The sequence below is a fragment of the Gossypium raimondii genome, chromosome 11 (assembly GCF_025698545.1).
Source record: "Gossypium raimondii isolate GPD5lz chromosome 11, ASM2569854v1, whole genome shotgun sequence".
Taxonomy (NCBI): domain Eukaryota; kingdom Viridiplantae; phylum Streptophyta; class Magnoliopsida; order Malvales; family Malvaceae; genus Gossypium; species Gossypium raimondii.
The window spans coordinates 48,234,477-48,260,372 of record NC_068575.1 but is presented as its reverse complement, the minus strand read 5'-3'; the positions used below and the strand labels follow the sequence as shown (position 1 = coordinate 48,260,372).

The 25,896-nt window shown below is 36.2% G+C and overlaps 2 protein-coding genes and 1 pseudogene across 2 annotated transcripts; 1 reads left to right on the top strand and 2 right to left on the bottom strand.

The window, feature by feature from the left end:
* Nucleotides 1–2,292: 2,292 nt before the first annotated feature.
* On the top strand, nucleotides 2,293–5,237 carry LOC105803455 (importin subunit alpha-1b). The gene is made up of 2 exons (XM_012635661.2): nucleotides 2,293–4,491; nucleotides 4,854–5,237. The coding sequence occupies exon 1, from the start codon at nucleotides 2,734–2,736 to the stop codon at nucleotides 4,456–4,458; it is 1,725 nt and encodes a 574-aa protein (XP_012491115.1). The 5' UTR covers nucleotides 2,293–2,733; the 3' UTR covers nucleotides 4,459–4,491; nucleotides 4,854–5,237.
* A 2,769-nt stretch (nucleotides 5,238–8,006) lies between these two features.
* LOC105803454 (clathrin coat assembly protein AP180) lies at nucleotides 8,007–10,502 on the bottom strand. The gene is made up of 2 exons (XM_052623681.1): nucleotides 9,037–10,502; nucleotides 8,007–8,751 (listed from the first exon to the last, which is right to left on the bottom strand). The coding sequence occupies exons 1-2, from the start codon at nucleotides 10,500–10,502 to the stop codon at nucleotides 8,007–8,009; spliced, it is 2,211 nt and encodes a 736-aa protein (XP_052479641.1).
* A 6,756-nt stretch (nucleotides 10,503–17,258) lies between these two features.
* LOC105800992 (uncharacterized) lies at nucleotides 17,259–24,095 on the bottom strand (annotated as a pseudogene).
* Between the last annotated feature and the right edge of the window lie 1,801 nt (nucleotides 24,096–25,896).

The window sequence follows — 25,896 nt, the reverse complement described above, 5'->3', positions numbered from 1 at the left end:
ATAAAACTCTTACGAGGAAGCGGAGGCAAATGACACAGAACAAAAGCCAAGTTCCTGTTGTGATTATTACCATCATAGGTAAATATGGTGTTAACTAAGCAATCATTTTACTCTGAAAATGCGGGCCGAAAGATGATTGAGAATGAAAGTAATTGGGAGTTTCAGAAGCAGTTTACTCTGAAAATTTTCATTGGCCAAGCTTCATGACATCAACGAACGCAGTGCCTATTTCTACAGCTCCGGTACATATTTACAGATTATTAGTTTGTTTTTTTCATTCAAGGGTAGCACGTTCCACTTAACATTTAAAACAATTTTCTTGCATAGCTTCTTTTTCTAAGGGAGAGGAATGAAAGAAATAGAATGAGGCCCCTGCATACATCGAGTGTAGCTAAAAAACACAGCAGGTGAACTATTTTCAACGTCGTCTTCATAATCTTTGAACTGAAAATTTGTGTTGAATTCTAATTAATGGAATCTTGTGCAACTGCTTTACATGCAGAAGGTGAAGGCAGTCTTTGATGCGGCCATTAAGGTACTCCCAATAGAAATAAGAAGCAAAATGTCAGGTGGTTGCTCCACATTATATGATGATATGAAGATTAAAGTCTGAAAAATATGGATCCATCTCCCAGCTTCTAGCTGCTCCTATCTCTATCACATTAATTGACAATCACGTCTAATTTGATAAATAATTTCTGTATTCTGGATAAAGAAAACCTCAAAAATATTATTATTATTATTTATTCCTTGCTTCTCTTATTTTAAATTATCTGTTTCAGTTGACATAGAAGATATTTTCTCCCTACATATAACAATAAAAAAAAAACTTTAAAAAGTCTTATTTTCCTCCTATAAAAGATGTCTTCTTCTTTTGTTAAGATCTAATATAAAAGAATTGGATTGAAAATAAAACTCCTAATGATATGCACGTCCCGCCTGCAAAATTAGAGGCCCACGGCATTCATCTAAAATGATTTTTGCAAATATCCAATTCTAGTGCGGCCGAAACGAATTCATCTTCATCCCTCATCTACTCATCTTACATAAAGCATCTTACATATAACCAATTGTTCCATACTTTTTGTCACATTAAGGAAAACCAATAAAATTTCTTAATTAATGTATCACCTTGGAAATAGTGTATATACAATATCCAATTTAGAAGTCAACCCCTCTCCCTCTCTTTTCAAAAAAGTCGCCGTTTGTGTAAAAAAAAGTATTATCTAATTTGACGTGGCAGAAAAGTGTTGAGGAAAGATATTTAGTCAACGTTCCGTAGTTGACCGACTGTTTTAGCCCAAAGTAGGGCCCAGTAAGCAAGGAAGCGAAGCCAGGTCTCCCTTCGCCTCTAACGCTTCCCTCACACTGAGAAAACGCCTTTTCTCTCCTTGGGTTTATGTCCTAGCAAACGCTTTTCTTTCCCTTCCCACCTTAACCCTAACCCTAACACTTGTATGGAGGGTAATGATTGTTGTTAATATTTAGCGATGCTTCCGATGATGGATGTAATGGTGGGGGTGGACCCCTTTCATTGTCACACTTTGTTTGCAATCTTTAATGTCGGGCTTACAAAAAAAAAATAGACTAGCTTTCATGTACGTATTATTTAATGTAAATCACATAATTACGGGCCCCTCTCCTCAAAATTTACACATCAAATAAGTTTAAAAACAAGACAAAGATTCATAATTTAAATGAAGTATTATCTATACTTATGAGTTAAAAAATACACGAACTAATTAATTACTCTTATGGTATACAATATAAGCGGGGGAATGATACTCAGAATCTGAAAAAGCAAAAACGAAATGGGAAGAGGAGCCCTGCATTCAGCAAGCACAGCCAAATGCGGAGTGAGTGAGGCTCGGCGCAGTTATAGGAAACAAAGTCTAAATTTGATACAGTAAAAAGAGGCTACAAAAGCGGGTCCCAAGAAGCAAGAGTACAGCGACATCACATTCATCTAGGAAAAAGAAACATTATAAAAATATACTACTTGACTACTCCAACACTAGATTTACCCACCCCCAAAGATTGAGTGGTCCATTTTTTCTTTCATCCCCCCTCCCCAACACCTTCACATGCTAATGCTTTTGCTTCATGCTCCTTTCCTCCCTTTTCTTTAATCTTTGATGTACAGTTCAATTAGTGGTCGTTATTTCCAATATATACAGTGAAAAACTGAAAATTACCCTACCAATGCCTGCAGTCACTATGTATCCATATGCCTGCTAAGTGTTAAATGCTAAATGCTAAGCAAACTGTTCCACTTTTCTTTTTTTATTTATCGTTTTATAGTGTTGGTAAAAGGTGATAAATAATGTGCCCCTTATACCCTTTAATTTAAAGCTGCTGTATGAACAAGCTGTAAAGCTTCATGCTGCCTCCTCTATTGCTTCTATCATTACCTTTCACAATTGTGTTCGGCCTTTTCCCTCTCTCTTCTCTCGCGCCAAACACAACCAACATTACTAATTTACTGTTAATGTTATAGGTATTTCTATTTTGTTCAAATCCAATGTTTTTTGCCCCGTGAACTCAGTCCAGTACTGGAATTGTTTTTTCATTATTGGAATTTGGAACTCTCTTTCTCTCCATTTCCTTGGCTTCCCTTTTCCGTCCAACCAAAGTGCCTTTTTTTTTTCCCAAGTCTCTTCATGTTTTTCCCTTGTCACTTATTAACACCTTAATACCTGTAGTTCCGGTTCCTAATCCGGGCTTCAACCGCAAATGCATCCACCCCAACAGCCGCGGCCGCTGTCTGAGCAACCAGAAACTCAACCACCCCAGACGCTTCTCGACTTAATCACCGGCGTTCTCTCTCTCCTCCTCCTTTCTTCTCTCACCGTCCGGTCTTTCGTCGGACGGTGGCAAGTCCTCCGATCGAAGCTCTGTTCCCTCCAATCATCTCTCTCCTCTATCTCCGAATCTCCTCACTGGAACGACAACTCTTTGCTTCATAATCTTTTCCCTTCCCTTCTCTCCACCCTTCAGCGTTTGAAAGCTCTCTCCGATCAATGTATCCTCTCTTCATTCACCGGCGGCAAACTCCTCATGCAAAGCGACCTCGACATGGCTTCGTCTTCTCTCTCCAACCATCTCCATGATCTCGATCTGCTTCTTAGGTCTGGCGTTCTTCACCAGTCCAACGCCATCGTTTTGTCTCACCCGGGACCTGGATCTGATAAAGACGATTTGGGATTTTTCATCCGGGATCTCTTTACCCGACTTCAGATCGGAGGCATCGAGTTCAAAAAGAAAGCTTTAGAATCACTTCTTCAGCTTCTCAACGACAACGAGAAATCTACTCCGCTGGTTGCTAAAGAGGGAAATGTTGGCTATTTGATAAGCCTTCTTGAAGTTAACAGCCAACCTTTAATTCGAGAACAAGCCGTTTTGGCAGTATCGGTACTGGCTTCTTCAAGCGAAGATTTGAGAAAAATTGTTTTCGAGGAAGGAGGATTAGGGCCTTTACTGAGAATCCTTGAAACAGGTTCCATTGCTTTAAAAGAAAAGGCCGCGATTGCTGTTGAAGCAATCACCGCCGATCCCGAAAACACCTGGGCAATTTCAGCATACGGCGGAGTTTCGGTATTAATAGAAGCCTGCCGATCTGGCTCCCAACCGACACAAACCCACGCGGTTGGCGCTCTTCGAAACGTGGCTTCCGTGGAAGATATTAGAATGGCTTTGGGTGAAGAAGGTGCGTTTCCTGTTCTGTTCCAGCTGTTAATCTCGGGTACCAGCGCTGCCCAAGAAAAAGCAGCCAATTGCATTTCGATACTCGCTTCTTCGGGCGAATATTTCCGTGCATTGATTATACAAGAAAAGGGATTGCCAAGATTAATGCATCTACTTCAAGATTTATCAAGTTCAGATACAGTCGAGCATCTTCTCCGCACGATCAGTTCGCTTTCGGTTTTAGATTCCGTTTCACGGATTTTATCATCTTCGACGGCCTTCATTATCCAATTGGGCGAGTTTATTAAGCACGGGAACTTGATTTTGCAACAGATTTCAGCTTGTTTGTTATCAAAGTTATCGATTAGTGATGGAAACAAGCGTGCCATTTCTAGTTGCATTAGTTCTTTGGTAAAATTAATGGAATCACCAAAGCCAGTAGGGTTACAGGAGGCGGCAGCCCAGGCGCTTGTTTCGCTACTGACGGTCCGGTCAAATAGGAAGGAGTTGGTTGGGGATGAGAAGAGCGTGATGAGATTGGTGCAGATGTTGGACCCCAAAAATGAGGCTGTGTCAAAGAAGTTTCCACTGATGGTGGTGACTGCAGTGTTGGGTGGAGGAAGCGGTGGTTGTAGGAAGAGACTGACGGCTGCCGGTGCCAATAAGCACCTGCAGCGTCTGGCGGAAATTGAAGTCGCCGGAGCAAAGAAAGCGCTTCAGAGACTAGCTGGAAATAGGCTAAAAAGCATTTTCAGCAGGACTTGGAGGGAATAACCAGTAAAGCTACTCACCTCCCCGCCAACTAAGGTATGTTCCTTTTACGAGGATATAATTGGTAATTCAGGGTTCTGTTAGGTTGTTGGCGCGTGGAATAACTGTCCTCTATTTTAGCACCATTCTTGACCGGTTAAAGTAGGATATTACCCCTGCTTCCCCCCCCCCCCCCTCACTACTGGTACTCAGTTTTGTCACCTAAATCCGGGGGAAATGATAAATTCGTTGGACCCTTCTTTATTATTATTATTATTCGTAATAATATGCTGACGTGGTAATGAAGGAAGATAAAGTAGATAACACCATGCGGTGCATAGGCGTCTAAATTGACGTGGTAGATTTGTAGATACGTCGTATGGCACGTGAATTCATTTTTGCTTTAATTTGTAATGCAGGAGGAGGTTTGGAATTTTCTAACTGTCAGAACTGCTGTGGTTGAAAACGCGGCAAACACACTTCGTATACTCCAAAACTTTACCTCAAAAGCAAAATATTAATTATTATTATATGTTTTAAACACTATGTTAATTTAAATGATGATAACTGAAGGCATGGATGCGGTTTTTAGGGAGTATCCTCGTTTTTTTTTTTTTAGTAATATTTGATTCACTGATGAAAGCTGAGCTGTAAGAGGGAGGGTATGATGATTGTTATGTTTCCTTCCCTCTTTTTTTCTTTTCCTAATTATAATGTTTGTACTTTGTTCTATAATGTAAATTATTAAAGGTTTGTTTGTTTGTTTAATCTTTATGTGTAATGTAATTCGGTATTGAATTTTAGTTTGGTAGGTATTGTTGTGATGTTAGTTTGGATATTGATATTATGGGGTGGGACGTTAGTGATCAAATTCGGGGGGTGGTAATCATGTAGGATGATGTTAAACCCATGGCATGAGAATATATGGCTGACAGTTACTTGTGGAAAGCTTTAGGGTTTTCCAAATAGGTGGGTAAATGGGAGGGAAGCAAATCCAAATCGACGGTAATGATTATGTAGGTGGTACAGGTGGTGGATCCCCTCATTTCCTCACTTTGTTTGCAATCTTCAATGTTGGGACTAGGGGGGAAAAGAGGAGACATCATGTATTCTTGGAACCGATTTTACAAAGTAAATAACATCAAATAAGTTCAAAGGTAAATACATTTATTTATCCGTCATAGTTTAAATAAAATGTTATATAATTAATGCATTAATTACTCTTATTGTTGTATTAAATAATAAATATAACAAGAGGAAAAGTGGTTCTTGAGTGGAACACAAAAGGGCGGGGGGACAGTGGAGCATGAGCATGAATGATGGTGAGAATGTGAAAAGGAGGATTGGGAAGATGAGGCCAGCATAGATTCAGCAAGCACAGCAGCCAGGAAATGAAAAATAAGGGGGAATGGTGCGGAGTGAGAGAGAGGGTCGGCGCAGATATAGGAAACAGAGGCTAAAAGTTGCATATATTATGAAGAGACAGGGACATAGAAAAGAAGGCAGAAAATGCGGGTCCCCAGAAGAGTGCAAGATTACAGCGACATCGCATTCACTTGGGGAAAACCAACATTATAATATATATATATACTACTACCTGACTACACCAACACTAGATATACCCAAAGATTGCTTGGTCCATTATTTTAGCTTTCTTCCTTCCCCACACCTTCACATGCCAATGCTCTGCTTGATTCTCGTTTCCTCACTCTTTTTTTTTTTTAGATCTTTGATTGTTTTATTAATGGACATTACTACCAATAATATATATATATAATGAAATTACCCTATCATGCACACTCTTGGCAGCACTATATGCATTAAATGTAATATTATATTAACTAATATAATACAATTTTACTATTTAAACATGCCATTGTTACGTTTTTAAGTCATTGTTACGTTTTTAATACAACAAATATTTTACTATTATATTAACTAATATTTTCCTATTACGTTTTTAAGTCGGTTTTAAGAGTCAAAATACAATTTTACTATTATATAAACTAATATTTTCCTAAAATGAAAGGAGTTAATAAAGAATTTATCATTTCGGGGCCAAGACTATTTACCTACCTCTCCCTCCACCCTGACTAGAATAAAATGATCTTGCAGACGTAACAATTCATTTTATCATTTTGAAAAAAAACATTATTATCTAGACCTTCATCAATTAAGTTAATCCATGTCACTTTTTTTTTCTACGTCATACTCAAAGTTTAGTATATTTTTTAATTAGGCTTTTGGAGGTAAGAGTACCACAAAACTTCTTGTATTATATTTTAGATTGCATTTTAACTAATTAACCAGAAAAAACGAGAAAATTTGTCCATGTATGTTAGACGTTGTTAAATGTTTGTTTTGGTGTTCATATATAAGATACAATAACAAACTTAGCCCTCAACATTTACAAATTTATTCGATTTGACCTTTACTCTTTTATTGAAAGTAAATTAGAAATTTTTGAAATTAATTAGCCTAAAGGATTAAATTTAACCCTCATCCGCCAAGCCGCATGCTTTTTAATGTGAACACTTTCGAAGTGTGAACGTTCTTTTAGGAAACATTGGGCTCCACTTGAGCATAATAACCTTGTAATGCCTAAATAATAAAATAGGTCTCACCATATATGTCTTCCATGCATTCCATGATGATAACCTATTGGTAATAACCTACTACATCACCACTATGAGACAAGAGGGTCTCCCCTTTAAATACCCTCTCTAACGATGACAAAGGGGTCTTCTCCCCATTAGCAACCCTCAATACTTACTCTCTACACTCAGTCTCCTTTACCTTCATAGAGGTCCCCCTCCTCCTCCTCTTAACCTTCTTTGACCCTCTACCTATTTTGATGAATCGGTCTCCTTTATTCCACCACTTCCTCCTCTTTTATTGGTACCCCTCATCAACAATTTTAGTTATTATTTGTATTTTGTACAATTATATTATAGTTATAAACTTAAAAAAAAGATTATCTATTTTATTCCAACCTTATAGTTAATTTATTCTAAAAGTAATATTCTGACTTAAATGAAATATATATATATATATATATATACACTAAAACATGATATACAATCTTTTCTCATAAGATTATTTATCACTAATGCATTTCATCCTATCCTTTCTCCTCAACATTCCACAACTCAATTTAATTTATTTTTTTGTTCCCTGATCGTTTGCTTGAAATTTGGAATGATTATGACACCAAAAATTCCTTTTAGCTTATAACTTTCATGAACACCTCTAAAAGTAGGTGGAATTTTAAATGGAAACTTGTTCTTACTGTTTTTTTATTTCAAAATAGATGCAAGTAGTTTATTCGTTGTTGCTTATATGTTGCAACTTCACGAAGAATTAGTTAGGAAAGTCATTTTTGCAGTGAAATTTTTGTCGGTCAATATTTTTGAAGTGAAATTTGGTCATATGAACACTTGAATTAATATTTGCAATCCATTTCTCTTATCTTTTCAAGTGAATTTGTTTTACAAAGGTATTTACAAATTGAATTGTATACATTTTCATTCAACAAATATACCAAACTATAACGCCTTGCAACGATCGTGTTTTCACTGCAACCACAACTGTCGTTGAAATAATACATTTTGTTGATCCACTGACACATTGTTGTTAGCTTTCATAGTTGGCCATGGAGCGAAAGGCTCGCCAGTTTCACCACCCTGAAACCCTGTTGTTGTTGTCCCATTAGGATGCTGGGAAACCGAACCTGGCATCGCATGAAACGTTGGAGTCGGTATTTCAATATTACAACTTTGAGCGTAAAAAGTTGGTGTTGCATGAAATGTTGGTTCCATTGGGAAGAACCTTTCTTGGAAACCAGCAACAGTGGTTGCAATGGCTGCTGATATATTCGTTTCATCTTCGAGAAATGGATTATATTGGCGTTGAGGCACTATGGGTCTGTGATCAAATAAATTATTCGCCATTGAAGGTTGGATTCCGTCGGCTAAATGTTGAGAAGCTTGTGAAGGTGGCGTTGTGCCTTCTACCAACACAAGCTCCCAGCTTTCGTTACCGCCATTGTTGCTCCAATTCGAATCTGATTTTCGTTCTTCTTGGTCTCTTTGGTTTGCTTGAAACCAATCATCGAAATAAGAGCGGCCATTGGATACGACAATTTGATTAGGGGCATGCTCTGGACTTTTATCTTCCTTTAACCAGTCATCGAAACACGTATGGCCATTGGCTACATCATTGGAAGCTTGCCATTGTTGTTGGTGGTGTTGTTGCAGTAGCCAGTCATCGATATATGAATGAACCTTGACTCCAGTTTGAGACGCCTGTTGATTTCTAAGATCTTCTTGGAGCCAGCTGTTGGTAAAAGAGACACCATTGGTTCCATTTTGAGAAGCTTGCTGATGATTTCTAACATCTTCTTGAAACCAATTGTTTGTAAAAGAGGCACCATTGGCTCCTTTTTGAGAAGCTTGGTGATCATTTTGATGATCTTCTTGAAACCAACTGTTGGTAAAAGAGGAACCATTGGCTCCATTTCGAGAAGCTTGCTGATCATTTCTATGATCTTCTTGAAACCAATTGTAGGGAAAAGAGGCACCATTAGCTCCATTTTGAGAAGCTTGGTCTTGCTGAAACCAGTTGCCGAAGAAAGAGTTATTATTAGCCAAGTTTTGGGAAGCCTGTGGCACAGGTTGTGGCGACGGCGTGGGCTCTATTAAAGCAAGTTCCCAACAGCCCTTGTCACCATTAGCTGAAGACGATGATGGCTCTGAACTTTGTTGTCCTTGGGTTTTATTAGCATCTACTGCTGGCCACTCATCGAAGGATATAAAATCTAAACTCGTATTTTGATCTTGATCAATGGGTAAGGAATGGTTGGAGCCAGTTTCAGCGGCATTATACGAATCTTCTTGCTCGCGATACTGTTTTTCAGACAACTCCCAGAAAGTCCCCGTCGAGAAAGATGACCTCATTGTTACAACAGGTTCTTCATCTTGATTCATCAATTCTTCCAACGATGTACAAACAATCGAGCTCGAACCGGCCTGAGATTCTATCTCCAAAAGCGAGAGATCCTTGGCGGCTGACGTTAGGAGACGAAGCAAACGATGTGGTTTCGTAGGTGGTGATATCCCAGCTGATGGGAACGAAGCTTGGTCTTTTAAGAACACTTTCAATGTCTCAATAAGCTCCTCTGATATCCTCTGCACACTCGGATAATCCGAGGTTCTCCCAATTGGCAAGCTCTTACAATACTCGTATAAACTCGAAAGCTCTTCGAATTGTTTGCTGGCTTTGACGCAATAATTGATGGCATTAACGCATGATTGATGCTGCAAATGAAAGAAACCATCTAAGACAAGACCGAGCCCGTTAGATATGTCCCTGTAAAGATCGAAGCTTTCTCGTACGATAGCATGGAAGGAAACCAGGATCAAGCGGTTCGTCTTGGCTGAACCTATGGGCTTTGTGGCAATAGCTTTAGCAAGCAACCGTTGCCAATAGGAAATCCGATCGAGCAACATGGGGGGCTTCATGTGTCGAACAGGTTGTTGGTTAGCTCGACGTGCCCTGGGATGGCTAAGTTGTTTCTCTTTGAACGTGAATCGCCTTTGAAGCTTCCCCGTGAGGAAGCATTCCAAGCGTTCTTCGAGATAGAAGGCGAAGGACTTGACGAAAGCGGTGTAATCGCAAGGACTGGAACTGCATTCATCTCTGAAAGTGGGGAGATTCAGGATATTGGTTCGATGGTTCATTGCATGGAGGACTTCTTTAGGGAAATAAGGGTCGCCATCTTGGAAAATGCGAAGGACAAGCATCAAGCATTTGAGGGCGACGACCCAATTCTTTGTTTTGCCTAATCTTTTGGCGATGACACGGGCGGCGATCCCCGCGAAGAGCTTGTTGGAGGAGACGGTTCGTAGGATTTCATCGACATAACGCTCGTCGAAGGGGGCTTTGTCGTGGGTGGTGGCCTTGAGGACCGCCACTTCGAGGCTGGCGGAATTGGTGTTGACGACCTTGGCAAGGCTAATGCTGGTTTGGTCTTTCACCGCACCAATTGCCTTCTTTAACTTGCTAGGCATTATTGATTTTTGTAAAGCTTTAATTTTTTTTTTTATCTTCAATAATACCTAGAATGATTTTTTATTTTTTCTTTAGGGAATTGTTTTCCTGGAAAATATTATGATCCTGAAAGAAAAAGAAATTATTAGGAGGAGGATTTAATTTTGGGTGGTGGAGAGGAGACTTCAACTAAAACCCTTGAGACTCTCCCTGCCGTCCCATTTTGAATTTAGCAAAAACGGGATTTCGTTTTATTTCCATCTTTCAAAATAATAAATTAAGTCGTTAAGTGTCACGGGCGGCCACGAATTAAAGCTCATGACGAATGTGCAAAGTGTGTTTCATAGAAGTCAATTGATTAAATGACGCTCATTTAAATCATTTGCACTGGTCTGATTCGTGAAACACATTGAAAAACTCATTTACTTAAAGCCTTAGTAACCCGATGGAGCACTCTAGTAAAACTAGAGTTACCAGTATAATTATTGTAATGTATATAGTTTAAATCCTTAGAAGTCTCATATTGTAGATAGACATTAATCTTAGTCGTCGATGTAATTCGATCTATACCATTGGATTTGTGAGAGCTCAACTATAAATAGAGACATTCCCCTTGTTCGTAATCACTCAATTGTAAACCTTAAAGTAATAGAATACTTTTGAGAGTATTACTCAAACACTTGACATGCGCTATTTTTTTATGGCTTTTCTGTTTATTCATGGATTTTTACTTCGATATCTTAGAGAATTTATACGAAAATTCTCATTTTTCGAGAGTAAAGCTAACTTAGGTAAATTTGAACCTAGAAAATCGCCTAAGGTCGCATAGTTTACTAGACTAAAGTTCTAGTCCCATGACATTAAAGTTCTATCTCATGACATAAGCAGGTGTCAATAAACAAAATATCTTGTGATTATATATATAAACATCTCTGTTGGTTGTAAATAATATCTTGAGTTGAAATTTTTCATGATTTTGATTTAAGTTTCACTTTGGCAAATTATCTTCTTTTTTTTTTAAGGATGTAACTTTTTTTAAATAAATATTTATTTTTAAAGAAATATAAATAAAATACTAAAAGGTATACAAATTCTTATAATAATATTTATTAATTTTTTTTACAAAAAATTATCTTTTTTTATTTCAATCAATTAACATCAAATCCTTTCAAAGCTTTTTATTTATTTTGAAAGCTTTTGTTTTTTATTTTTTGAAAGAAATGTTCAAAGCTTTCATAAATTATGGGTTTAGGGTACTGTTTAGTATTTACCTGTCTTTTGAATGTTGGCATGAACTGGTATTAAAAAACGATGTAGTTTTGCGACCGGCCAGCTGAGTACGGAAGTATGAATAATGTGAACCAGGGTTATCACTTATAATTACTTGAAAAAACTGATTTGGTTGAGCCTTGAAAATCTTTAGCTATTCCATTAAATCAATCTCCAAACACAAATGAGTTAACTGTGATTTCTTACACATTGGATGATAAACGAAAACCTTATACCTACCAACAAGATTTAAGAGAGTTGAGAAAATATTTAGAACAAGAATGGATAGGTAAGGGGATAAGGGGTTCCCTGCCCTATTCAAAGCCACTGAAGAGAGCACAAACTCAATTTCTACAAACATCGTGAAATCCCAAAACTTTCAACATCTAAAAAATGAATTTATTCCCAAGGTTCACCTTTAAAGCACATTTTGGGGACATACTATACCCATGTACCAATTCTTGTGCTAACAGAAGAGAATCAGCCTAGTTTCTACCAGCCAAAAAAGCCTTCTGATTACTAGAAACTAAAGCAAGTAAGCTTTGTTTCATTCTATTTAACATCAAGAGATAGATAAAAAAATCATAAACCTATGTACACGAAAGTGAAGATGGCAGAGAAGAAATACTTCACAGCCTCTATAACATCTTGCCCCATAGGCCATAATACTACAACATGCTTGAAAATTTTTAGCAAAATAGCGCTTTATTACCATTCATTCCAAACCTTACAAACTTAATTTCTTCAGAAGGAACAGGAGCAATAAACACATTCTTCATGTCACCAATCAAAATAGGAGGAAGTATTTCTCTAACCAATTCATCAGAAATGCATTGTTTGGGATTTGTTTTAAAATATAATAAATTATCTCATACCATAGGTAAAAAATTATGTAAAAATATATTAATAAAAAATCATGTAATATATATAAATAAGTGGTAAAATTTATTCTCGAAAAAAGTGAGTGGTAAAATTTTAAAAATAAATGGTTGTTTTTTAAAAGAGGGTAATCTTTTTATAGAATATTTTATTTTAAGTAGTGGTTCAGATTGATTGGTCTCGCTAGAACTTCCTTTGTTAGTTGCGACCTCCTTGGAGAAGTCAATTTCAAATCTTTGAACCGCAATGGTTGCCACAATAGTCAGGAGTGACTACAGGATTTTCAGTTGCTTGATTTAGGCTTTGTCGGTTCGAAATATACTTGGGTCTGTTCTCGTAACAGTTGGTACTCTACTCAAGAAAGACTTGACAAGGTTTATTGTAGTGTTGACTAGAAGCTGCTCTTCCCAAATGTGATTGCCTTTCATCTGCCTCGGGTTAAATCGAATCATTGCCACTTCTAGTTAGCTGCAAGGTTTCTCCCCTCTGCCCAAATCAAAACGTCACTTTCGTTTTGAGGTGTTTGGCTTTTGCATAATGAGTTCAATGACTTTTTTAAGGCTAGTGAGAATTTGGGTTCCAAATTACAAGTGGCTATGGACTTGAAAGAATGGAATTAAAAATCGGAAGGACTCCATAAGATGGTTACCGACGAGGAAATTAAAAATGTCATGTTCAATATGGGTGCTTATAAAGAGCTTGGACCAAATGGGTTTCAAGTTGTTGTTTTTCAGCGTAACTGGAATACTGTAAGGGAGGATGCGAGGAGGGTTGTTAAGGGGGCGTTTACGAAAGGTAAAGTACCAACCGGTATTAACAATAATTTTATTATATTAATCTCTAAGGTTTCAGTACCTGAATGCATGGGTCAATTGAGACGTATAAGTCTTTGCAATGTGGTGTGTAAGTGTATCTCCAAGATTATTGTCAACAAATTTAAGGTGATTTTATTGAAGTTGATTGCCCCTAATCAAAGTAGTTTCTTCTCGAGTTTGTCGAGATCTAAGTATAGTTCATTCGTCACTTGTAATTTCAATTTTTTAAATAAATTGGTCTAATAATTCCATTATACTCATTAATATTGTTTGCATTTGTTCTCAACAGTTTTTGCATACAAAGCAAAATGTAAGCAAATATTGGCTCACTGATTACCTAATATTTAACTAGTACTAAGTTGCATTACGTGGTCAAATTGTAAAGTGAGAAGACAACTCGTATTAGTAAGTAATCTAAAAGGTTCATTGTTTGATGAAGCGAAATTGAGCAATTTGAGTAAAGGATTATTATGTCATCTATTAATTCCAATTGGGAAGATACATTATCTAGGGTATTGGAGTGAGGGACTCATTGTAATCGTCTATATTGACAATACATCGAACAAGACCCAAGTTGAATTAATATTAGATCCGTTTATGAATTAATTCACTTGTAACATTCATAACGTGATTTACCTCAATCCTGAGTATGTGACTGACCATATGTGCGTAACTCGTATATTTTGATGTATTAAAAGCTTGAGTTCAAATAACTAAAGAGTCGAAAGTTGAGACGTTGGGTATACAACTTCTGCATGACATAATTTCATTTACAATAGTAGAATTTATAGCCCAATAAAGGGTAAATGATATCCTCTTATTGACGTTAAATGATAGATAGAAATTAACGTGGTCATGGGTCATTTGTTTAGGGCAAATGATTTAATTGCTATTTGTTAGTAATTAACTTTTACTAAAGGAAGACATAATGATTCTCATGAGATAAAATAAGATTATATTGAATGAGCAGAATTAACCCAAAGATATTAATGATATCCTATGAATGTAACAAAACGCTTATGACAATGTTATTATTGGACGAGCATCAATTAATTTACTTTTGTAATGGTATATAACAGGATAGTTCAATCATGATACTTTTATTGGATTAACTCCATGATTAAATAATATTGTAATTAACAGATGAAGAGTTGAAACATAATTACAAATTATTTGAGCTCTAATTTTATATGTCCAATTGTCCCCCTCCACTAGCTTAGTACAGCCCTTGATAGTTTGCATTTTGAATCAATATGATGACTAAATAAAAACGACATATTAGAAAAATAGATCGCATGTACCACTATCTACAGTGAATGCATTTTCTACCTATGAGTAAGAAATGACTTAGAGATTAAATTAATTTCTTCGAACTATTATTTAATTGATTATAATTAAATGATTGAATTTTGAAGTGAAAGTTAAATTAATTAGTTATCATAATTTTGTTGAACGAAACAATTAAACTCATTTACTCGGATTCTAGTATGATAAAGTCGATTTAAAAATAGAAAATAAATTATTGGTTGGTTAGATTATATGGGTTGGTTTAAAAGACAATAGAGAAATATATAATTATACATAATACATGGAAAAAGCCCAATAGACTCACAACACATGAGATAGACGGCACATAAAGTTCTAAGATGAAATGGGCAACCCACCCCAATTAACCCTAGTAAGACTATATGTTTTCTATTAAAATATTATTTTTTTATTTTTTTTTCTTGTTCAATTAAGGTTTTGTGATTTTCTCTATCAATAGAGATTATGGGTTAGGTCAAATAAACAACTTGCTACCTGTTGTTACTCTATCAATTTTTAGGAAGATTTATTTCACAAATAAATTCTATTCATGAGAGAGTTTTCTTTCGATTTCTAGTCCATAGAGAAAAATTGATCTTCCCTACTAGAATATCAATAAAGTTTTCATTATATTTATCGGTTCAAGAATTTAGAACTCACACTCTAAGCAAGTTGAGATTCGAGAATAATAGAGAAGATCAAGTTCGTAGAAAGCTAGGAAACAACCTAGACCACTTATTTCAAAACAGGTACGAATTTAGTAAAGAATTTATTATTATAAATACCACAACAGCTCAATTTTAAAAAATTTTAATTTTTTGTCAAAATTTCCAATAGATTAGAATTTTTATCTAGCTTGCTTGGTGTGATCGGTTAATGACGAATACAAATCGAAAGACAAGAAAGTTAACAAAGTCTGAGTGATGTAAGCTTTGTGGATGTGTAAGAGAAGACACTCCCCATTATATTCTCTGTGATTGTTGGGTACTCAGGGTAGGGGTGTTCATTCGGTTAACCGACCCGAAATAACATTAACCGAATTAACCGACCTTTCAAAATCTTTAACCGTTAACCGAACCGAAATTTTTTCGGTTAATTCGGTCGGTTAACCGAATTAACCGAAAATTATATGTTTTTTTTTATTTTTGGTTAAAAATTAACCAAATTAACCGAATTAATCGAATTACCCGAATTAACCGAATTACTCGAATTACCCGAATTAACCGAATTACACGAATTAACCAAATTAACCGAATTACCCGAATTAACCAAATTAACCAAATTGAATCACTACATAAGTAAATTATTTTTAGACTTTTAGACTTCAGTTTTAGTCTTAGTTTTAAAATTTTATTTTTATTTATTAAATTATTTGTAATTTAATTTTATGATTGGGTTGGGTTGGGTAATTGGGTTGGGTTGAATACTTGGGTTTAGATTGGGTTTAGGTGAATAGTGGGCCTATTTATATATTATAATTTTATTTATTAATTTTTTCGGTTAACCGACCGGTTTCGAACCGAATTAACCGTTAACCGAATAATCAAAAAATAATTAACCGACCCCCGACCGAAAAAATTCGGTTAACCGACCGATTAACCGAATTCGGTCAATTAACCGAATTTTTTCGGTTTTACCTGAATTTTGCACACCCCTACTCAGGGAAGTTTGGAGGAGTTTTCCATCTTTCTTCTTCGACTGATGCGAATTGGTGGATTAATAATTTGGTTAATTCCAAGGACAGGATGGTGGGCGATTGGAGTTGGTCCATAGTTTTCAATTCCGTGATGGAGGTTATGGAAATGGCAGAATGTTTTTACCTAAGCCAGTAAAATCTGGCCTCTTAATATGAAGGTGCATAAGGTTCGGTCAAGCTGAATTGAGGCTAATTCCTTTTCTTTTAATAGTCGTTTGAACTGCAGAATGAAACACACCATTTTTTTTTTATAAGGTTGAAAAATGAAATAAAAAACACCTTTTATTTTATTTTCTCGTAACAGTATTATACTTTTTTTTGCACACACCTTTATTACATTCTTCAACATGTACGTACGTGACAGTCATCAAAGCATCATCATCCTTATTCCACGAAATTACGTATATATTATATAAATTTTAAAAAGGCAGTGTATTTCAATTATTTGTAGTGCGTGTGTAAACTTGTCAATCCAACAAATGCCAGAACAAAATCGAAAATTTTATCAGTACTCGTAAAACTATGGTTAACTTGTTGACAAATGTACACGTAAAGTTTTACATAATATTTACAAACCAGAAGCTAACTATCAAAAAAGAAAGCTGACCATTTGGATACTATGGGTAAAGAAGAAAGAAGAAGAAGCTCGATTAATGAACATAAAGAGAAGGAAAATAGGCAACTCCGAGACACAAAACAATAAAAGAATGAAATTAGTTCCTCTAACCTATAATTTCTATGTTTTCTCCTCTTAGGATCCTAAAGATATTAACTCTGTATCGAACTGCTCGAGTTCGCTTTGATTATGCAAGTTAAAGATCATTGCCTCTTTTAAACCCAATACTCACAGTGTGGTAACACTCGAATGACTTCAGCCTCGTGCTCAGTTCTGACTGCAAATTTCTGGAATTAAAAGAAATCAGCTTAAGGAGTTGCACACCATGACCTAGTGAATTTCTAGTCTCCACTAAAACAATCATGTCTGCCATATGAATGCAAAACATCACGTACACATGAGAGCCCTGGAGGCCTGGACTAAAAAATGGATCAAGCATATGCTTGCTTACTGGATATCGATTTCCATCAGTTGATTTGTTATGTCCAGGATTTGAGGGTTGTGATCTTCGGACTCCACGAATTCGTCCTCGAATAAAACCCTGTACATGATTATAAATGCTGTACGCCATTGCACCAAAAACATCATGCAAGATATAAGCTTACTAAAAAAAAACCAAACTGTAAACTTGAAGAATCTGACATTCAAGGGTCAAAAGTAGGTCCTTCTGCAGGGTATTTTTAAGGATTGTAAACGTCCACTGGTAAAACAGTTTAATCCTTGTACTATAGAACTAAATAATTTGATTCTTGTAAGTTCAATATTGGTGCAAATAAGTAAAAAATAATAGATGTTATGACTAAATGCTGATGTGGACTTCATTATTAAGAAAGCCATTATTAAGTAAAATAAATTGTGACTTGTTTCTACTCATGTCTTGGGGTAATTCAACTCCATACTTCTTACTTGATAAAACCATTCCCCCATAGGCAAGTATCAACAATCATATACATCCTGAGCTAAACAGGATGGATACAAAGATAAAAACCCAACTTCACGAAACTTTGCGTAATGACTACTAAATTTTAGTCGCAAACATCATTTGAGAAGTAGAGAAATCATTGGAGGAAATAAGGCCAATGCTTGCATTTTAATGTGGCATCATTGTATGTAACCGCATGTGTCTGTCTCTGTAGTTAACTCTATAAGATGGAATGCACCAAGACCAAAATTAATTATATGACAAAAAATTATTGGGTAAGTTAAAATGTGACACCTTAGGCGATGTCTGTTGCAGGCAGTGAAAAAGGCAACAAAACCATGTAATATACTTCTGAGAGCACGGAATATCTGAAAAGATCACGGAAAAAAAAGAGAAATAAGTAAAAGAAACATAAACAAATACATATTTATCAAGTTACAATAATGTCTTCCAACCTGGGAAAAAAGGTCATTCTAGAGTGTGCGCCACATTGAAACTTCATTAGCACTGCTCACTGTGGCTTCAGAAGCTGAAGCAAGCTGAATTATGCCACTTAAAGACAGCCATATGTTTCCAACAACATCATAGATGAAGCCACACACATAAGCCAGAAAACTGGCTAATGCATGGACCAGGCGTATCGGGACACACAAAATTTCCCAGAGAATCAAAAACATGGGATACAGGACAGAAGTTGCTGCGGTAGCATGAAAAAGGAAGAGTGAATATAATTTACATATTGAATCAATGGAACTTCAATCATCTAATGACCTACTAATGTTGCGGAGAACTAAGCCAATAAAACATATAGGCATCAATACAACCTCCAAGAGATCCCCAACAAGAGATATAATAAAACCAATCCCAATGCATATGACCGAAAAGAAGCTTTCAATTGCTTCACTGAACATATTCCAAACTGGAAACAGGAAGTCCAAAAATTCCATAAATGGTCCTGCCAATGGTAGATTAAGGAAAGAGAGAAATGATCGAATAGCACGCAAATCCGTCCACAAACACTGCACAGCCTTCTCAAAGTTGTGCAGAAATAGTATAGTTCCCAAGTACTTGATCCTCGATAGCATCTCCCAAGTTACTATCCAATCAAAAAGTGGCCCACATAAACGAGAAGCAGTTGCCTTAAGAACAGGGACATTTTTGAAAGATATAGAGCTCTGGCCATAGGGCACATCCATGGGCGATAGATATTGCAAAAGCCAGGATATGATTGAAGAAAAAGGGCCCAAGATGGAAGACCAGCCTCTAATAAACGAAGTAACCTCAGATCAGGTGTTATTATTTCCTTTAGTTTAAATGAGAGATCCCTGTCGTCAAACCTAAACAGAATAAGAACGTCCCTATGCTTTGTTGCTTCGACTGCATTTTCGTTAGAGTTTTCTAATGAATTTTCAGCTTTCCTTTGGGTTTCCTCACAATAGACATCAACTTCAGCTCTAGGAGTTATTGCTGAAGTGACTCTCTTTCTCTTATAATGCCCAATAGGAGTAGTGTGCGGCTCAAAAGTTTCAGAGTCCACACTTGTAGAGTACACTGAGGCATTACAGGTTTGACTAAATTAGCTGTTAAATGAAACAGCACAAGATTTTAACACATGTACTCAAGGATGACTTGTTTGGGGTGTCGACAACACTTTCTAGCACATTGTTATAGGAAAACTAGTTACAAAGGCAATCTAGAGCCACATGCTTAAGTGCCTTCTAAGTTTCGAAGACTACAGGCTCTTCATAGCTTTCAGCAAAAGTAGAGCTTCGGCAAACCTTAGACCAACAAGTATCAAGAACCAACTTTTAGAAAGAAAAAAAAAACTGGAGTGAAAATTAAAATTCCATGCAGTCACAATTCCAACTCATCATAGAACTTTCATATAGCATGGTAATAAAAGACAGTTGTTGATACTTTTGTTGAAATTGGCCAACCATGCTGCTGTTACATGTTTTGGTTGAAGTGCATGCAGCTTGATAACATGCTGCAGCACGTATACTTGCTGTAACAGCAAGGTTTTCTCTTTAGTTTCTTTGTTAATTAAACTAGTTTAAAATGAACGAGTTGATGACAACTTGATGCATTAGTGTTGAATGACTAGTTTAGGTGGCTTGTTTATGTGTACAAGCAATGTTTATGAAGTTAGTAGGCTAATTAGTGGTAGTAGGTAGTATTTGGTGATGAATTTGACTATAAATATGTTGTTTTTCTAGTTGAATGAATGAGCTGAATGAGCTATCAGCCATAAGCTTCCTTGCTGCACATTTGTGAGCAAGTAAAAATTTTTCTTGCACCTTGCTTCATGTTCTGTTCTCTCTGTTCTCTAATTTTGCTGCTGCCAATGTTCCAACAAATAGCATCATGAGCTTAAGTCTTAAGGGGCCATTGATTTTGCTTCTGCTGCTTGTTAAAAAGAAAGAAGCTGTTAAAGCACAAGCAAGTTATTAAGGACTGTTTGTAGAGAAGACAGCATCGGCTCAAACTTATGAGACCCCCAAACAAGCTTGAATAAGCTGGAGGAGGAGTTTCAAGGAAAGGTGTGAGCTTTCCAAATGTGCAAGCTTAGCAAGATGTCAAAGCTACAAGCTTAGCAAAGTGCGAGCCTGTTGAAGACACCTGTTGAAGACAATATGCAAAGATGTGAGTCTGTCAAAGGTGTGAGCTCAGCAACATATGGAAGCTCAATGCGTGTTCTATAGTTGCAAGCCTATTGAAGACAGTAAGCAGAGTGTGAGCCTGTCGAATTGCAAGCCAAAATGGCAGAATGAAGGCAAGCAAACTATACTCACGAACTGTTTGTGCAAGAAGAAGCAGGATTGTAGTGAACAAAAAAACAAGGTAAGATGTGTTGTCAACCAAGGCTGTGAATGAGGAGAAGACTCCATTTGGTGAACAAATCTTTGGCACAAAAAACTGGGATAGTCAAGTGTGTAAGTCAGATTTGTTTGTGAATGAAGCCAATGTTGAAAATGAATTGATCAGCTTGAAACAAAGCATCTAAGGGCTGTCAAGTTCAAAAAACTTGATGAATGACTGGTATTTGCAGCATGGAGTCCAAGGAGGAGTGTTGAAATTGGACAACCATGCTGCTGTTACATGTTTTGGTTGAAGTGCATGCAGCTTGATGACATGCTACAGCACGTATACTTGCTGTAAGAGCAAGGTTTTCTCTTTAGTTTCTTTGTTAATTAAACTAGTTTAAAATGAACAAGTTGATGACAACTTGATGCATTCGGTGTTGAATGACTAGTTTAGGTGGCTTGTTTATGTGTACAAGCAATGTTTATGAAGTTAGTAGGCTAATTAGTGGTAGTAGGTAGTATTTGGTGATGTATTTGACTATAAATATGTTGTTTTTCTAGTTGAATGAATGAGCTGAATGAGCTATCAGCCATAAGCTCCATTGCTGCACATTTGTGAGCAAGTAAAATTTTTTCTTGCACCTTGCTTCATGTTCTGTTCTCTCTGTTCTCTTATTTTGTTGCTGCCAATGTTCCAACAACTTTCAAAGACTACAAGCTCTTCAAACCTTTCAGCAAAAGTAGAGCTTCCGCAAACCTTAGACCAACAAATATCAGAGACCAACTTTTAAAAGAAAAAAACAGGTGGAGTGAAATTAAATTCCAGCAGTCACAATTCCAACTCATCATAGAACTTTTGTATAGCATAATAATAAAAGACAGTTGTTGATACTGATCCCCTAATAAAGGATTCAAACATAGACAATGTAACAGTTGCAAATAGTGTTATTCGGAGAATATACATGTTAGATTTTTTGAAGGAAATAAAATGTGAATTATCAATGTCTAAGGAGTTTTTGAAGTAATTAAGTTGTGAAAAGCATTAGAGTCAAAGTGTGAAATTACAAGTATAAAATGATTAAATTGAATTAGAAAGAAAAAGAGGAAGGACTAGAAGTGTTTTCCCTTGAAATGTAGCATTCCTTGCTCGGGTCTAAATTCGGGCTTGAGTAAGTGGTGTTACAGACAAACCCAGAACACATATTTAAGGAGAAAACAGAAGCTAAAACCACAGCCACTGATGCTAAAAGGCTAAAGAGTAACACAATGCTTGACTTAGGACATGGTTTGGTTTCTCACCAAACTCCTGAACAACGTAACTAAGTTATCCTTCTCAAATTTACTTTCAAGTGAAATATTACACTCATTTGTACAGTGGTTCCAAGGGCGTTACTGTAGGTTGGTGACAACAGAGGAAGTGCTAGGTCCAGTCCTCCAGTAACTCAAAACCGCCAGAAGTCTCCATTGTTAACAAGTAACAACACATTGAGTTCAAAGGGAACAAAGTACAGAGTAAATGAGAGGAAGCTGATGAGGATGTCTAAGAGTAAACAACTCTCGTTTACTTGTTAGGGAATAAAGAGTAAAGTGGAGAAGTTATGAGGTTATATTACTAAATTTCAATTAATACACCTTCAACTGGTTTTCTCTACCAATTCTGAAATGGGATCATTACTGTAGACTTCTAAAGATTGATTTGACCCTACATCAATTGTAATAAACCTAGAGAGACATAAAATAGCTAAACATACTCTACTCTTAACAAAACTAAGAGGTTCTAGAAAACATGCATCTCCAGTTAGCATTTCTATAGTTATAATTTAAGTCCTAAAAGATATAAACGCTACAGAAAGGTAATCCGGATCAAGTCTGGATCATAAAGATAACTTTTATCCTAGTGTCTTTAAATATGAAGGCAAAAATATACCAATTGTAGACTTCAAGTGCTCTCTGAAACAATGCTGCTCTGAGAATGTTCCGGAGAACCAAGAAGACATACAGCTCACTGCTTGACCAATGCTGTCAAATTCCCATCTTTGCATGAATTTTGTTTCTATGGCCACAGAGGTATCAGTCTGCAAATAAGAAGAAACATGCTAAAAGGCAAATAAAAAGTATCTAGATGGTGAACCACAAAAAAAAAGAAAGCAAATACCTGAAGCTCAGTGTAGTAGTTAAGACCTCGAACATTGGACCATGTGACTTCAAATACAATGAAGCCATACAATGTCCTATTCAGCTCACTGCTAAGAAGCAAAGCGGTATTTAGTCTATTAATAGGTGGCAACACCTCCTTTCCAGACGATGTTTTAGCATCAATAAAAGGCAACCATCTCTTAAAATTATTGGAGCCTTTAGCATTTGATTTAGAAGAAGCTTACTTTCCCTCCTTTTTCTCCCTACGGCCTTTGGTGATAGCGAAAGGAGACAATCTGGACTGTAAATAAATATAAATGACTCAAATTCAATTATAATCTTCTTGCCTTTAAAAAGAATATATGCTTTATTTTCTTTCCAAAAATAGAAAGGTATTTTCAACAACCTTGGTAACCATCAATTGCTACAAGAGAGCTGACAACCTAAGGGTGGGTTTGGATGGGCGATTGGGTGCGGTGCGGTGCGTTTAGCTTACTTTTTGTCTCACGCTACAGTATCACTACAGTATCTAATCTCACCGCCACCGCTGTTTTTACACTAACCGCAGGTAAACGCACCGCCCATCCAAACTCACCCTAAGTCACTGTGCCATGGTTGGTTGTCCACCAAAATGTAGAATTTCTTGCTTTCAAGGGCCAAGAAAAGGCTAAGATCAGAAAGATAAGACTGCTAATCTCTACAATCAGACATTAAACGAAAAAAGTTCAATAGACAAAAGAAAAGCAGGTTACCCTGAAGATTTATTAATGAAATAACCATATCATATTACCATATAGAAGTCATGTAAACTCAGTAAGATCCAAAATTATCTGTGGATTCTGTTAGGAAAGTTTCCATTGAAATAGATTCACAAAACCAGATAAAAGTCCATTCTTATTCTTCTATTGTTCCTATAAAGCAATTTCTCGGAAACATATAGCATTGCCAAATTTTAAAAAAAAATCATATAATCTCATCAGAAAAATGTAATCAGCAATTGGAGAAAATGACAATGTACGAAGAATGCTATTCATAAGATTAAATTATAAACTAATAACTGAAGCCAAAGATTTTTAATCTAATGAAATTCAACATAGATAATGCTTAAAAGATACCCGATTTGGAGACTGGTTAAAGGAAAAACAGAGCGTCCATCCTCCTATTTTCCCATTAAAATTATGCTCTAAGCTCTGTTCAGCAAATCACTCACGTGGAGGGAAACAACACAATTCTCATTAATATCCAAAATAAGGTACAGTAATATTTTTTAAAAAAATATGAAGAGAGAGGGAGGTGATACGGGAGCTGCGCACGGACCAAGATCGAGTTGCCAAGTCACGGGAAACTCCTACGAAAAACCATGAACTGTATGAAATAAAATCCCAAAACAGCAAAGAATCAAATTGAGAATAGAAATAAGTGTTAATAAGGGTTCTTGAAACCCTAAAGGAGATTACGATTCTGCCCAATTAAACACCAAGATAGTTTTTCCCAAATTTCGGCAATCTAATTTCACCCAAAAAGAGTATGGATGAATCAGCAAGAACCCTAGAAATTGGTGATTTTTAGCCGATTCTTTAAGATAGAAAAAGGCTGGAAACACAATAAGAACAGCAAATAAATTAGATAAAGATTCGGCACAAGCAGATATAAAAAAGAGAAATTGACAGCAAGCAAATAAAAGAAAAGTCTTAAGAAGCCTTGAAATCCCGAAAGATCTCACAACTCCCTTCAAACGGCTCTAATCTCCCCTCCAAAGAATATCAATGGCTTGAAGAAGGCTGAAGATGGCTCCCACAATCAAAAGATTGTTAAAACAACTTCTAAAGAAAACCCAAGAGAGAATTCTTGGAGAAAAAACTGAAAGAGAATTCTGCACTTAAACAAATCTGAAATTTTAATATAATTGAGAAGTATCTAACAAGGTGGCTGGCCAAGCCTTTATATAGGCTTTTCAAATGTTTTCCTAATCTAATTAGAAAACTAAAACTAAAAAAACTCCTAATTATTTTAATTTTAAATGGAAATTCTGCCAAGGGCTTTTAATTGGGCCTCTTGGACTGAATATTTACATAAAAATTTAAACTAAGTATTTAAAAAAAATAAAACTTTACAAATTGGGTCACTTTGACAATTTGGCCTGATTTTCAAGTAAGTATGGTTTGTCTTCTTGTTTGGGCTTGAGTTGGGCCTTTGTGACTCGTATCAGGAGGGTAAACTGACCTTGATGAAAGGAAGTCCATGACAATTAAAGAGTAAACGATGAAAAACAAAATATCCAACTTCGTAATGTTTTCATGTATTATGATTATGTTCTTTCCCCATGGGGGCCAAGAAACCTGGGAAATAAGCGAGACATGTGCTGGGATGAATGTTACGGCTGTTCCTATCCTTTTGTCTTCTCTTCTTCGCCAATCGCCATGCATGCATATGTTAAATAAGACAGTTATACTACTGCTAATGTCATTGAGTTAATAGTCGTTCTATAACCTAAGATTATTTAGGAATTTGATCATACACATTTAAGAATAAATACATCAAATTATTTTTTATATCAATAATTGTGTGAGCATATCAAATCAAAATTTTATATATAAAATTATAGACTAAACTAAAAATTCATATATAATTTTAAGATTTATTCTTAAATTTTAAATAGAATCCATTATAACTTGCTATGCTTGTCAATCATTTCTTGCAACCCAAACACCGTGCTCAGCATCACATAACACTCTCTTGGGAAACATCTCGCACAGCAATCTCTTAACCCAACAAGGAATCTCTGTTCACATCCATCCAGGAATAACCTTGTCCAATCCAAGGGAACTTGTAAAGACCGTAGCACCACCTTAGTTGTGAATACGATATGCTTGCTCAACTAAACTTCAACCATAGTCCGACATGAAGGAGCCCACATATATACGCTGTGTCTTACGAGAAAAGTCTTGCCAAAAGCTAAGTTACCTCCAACT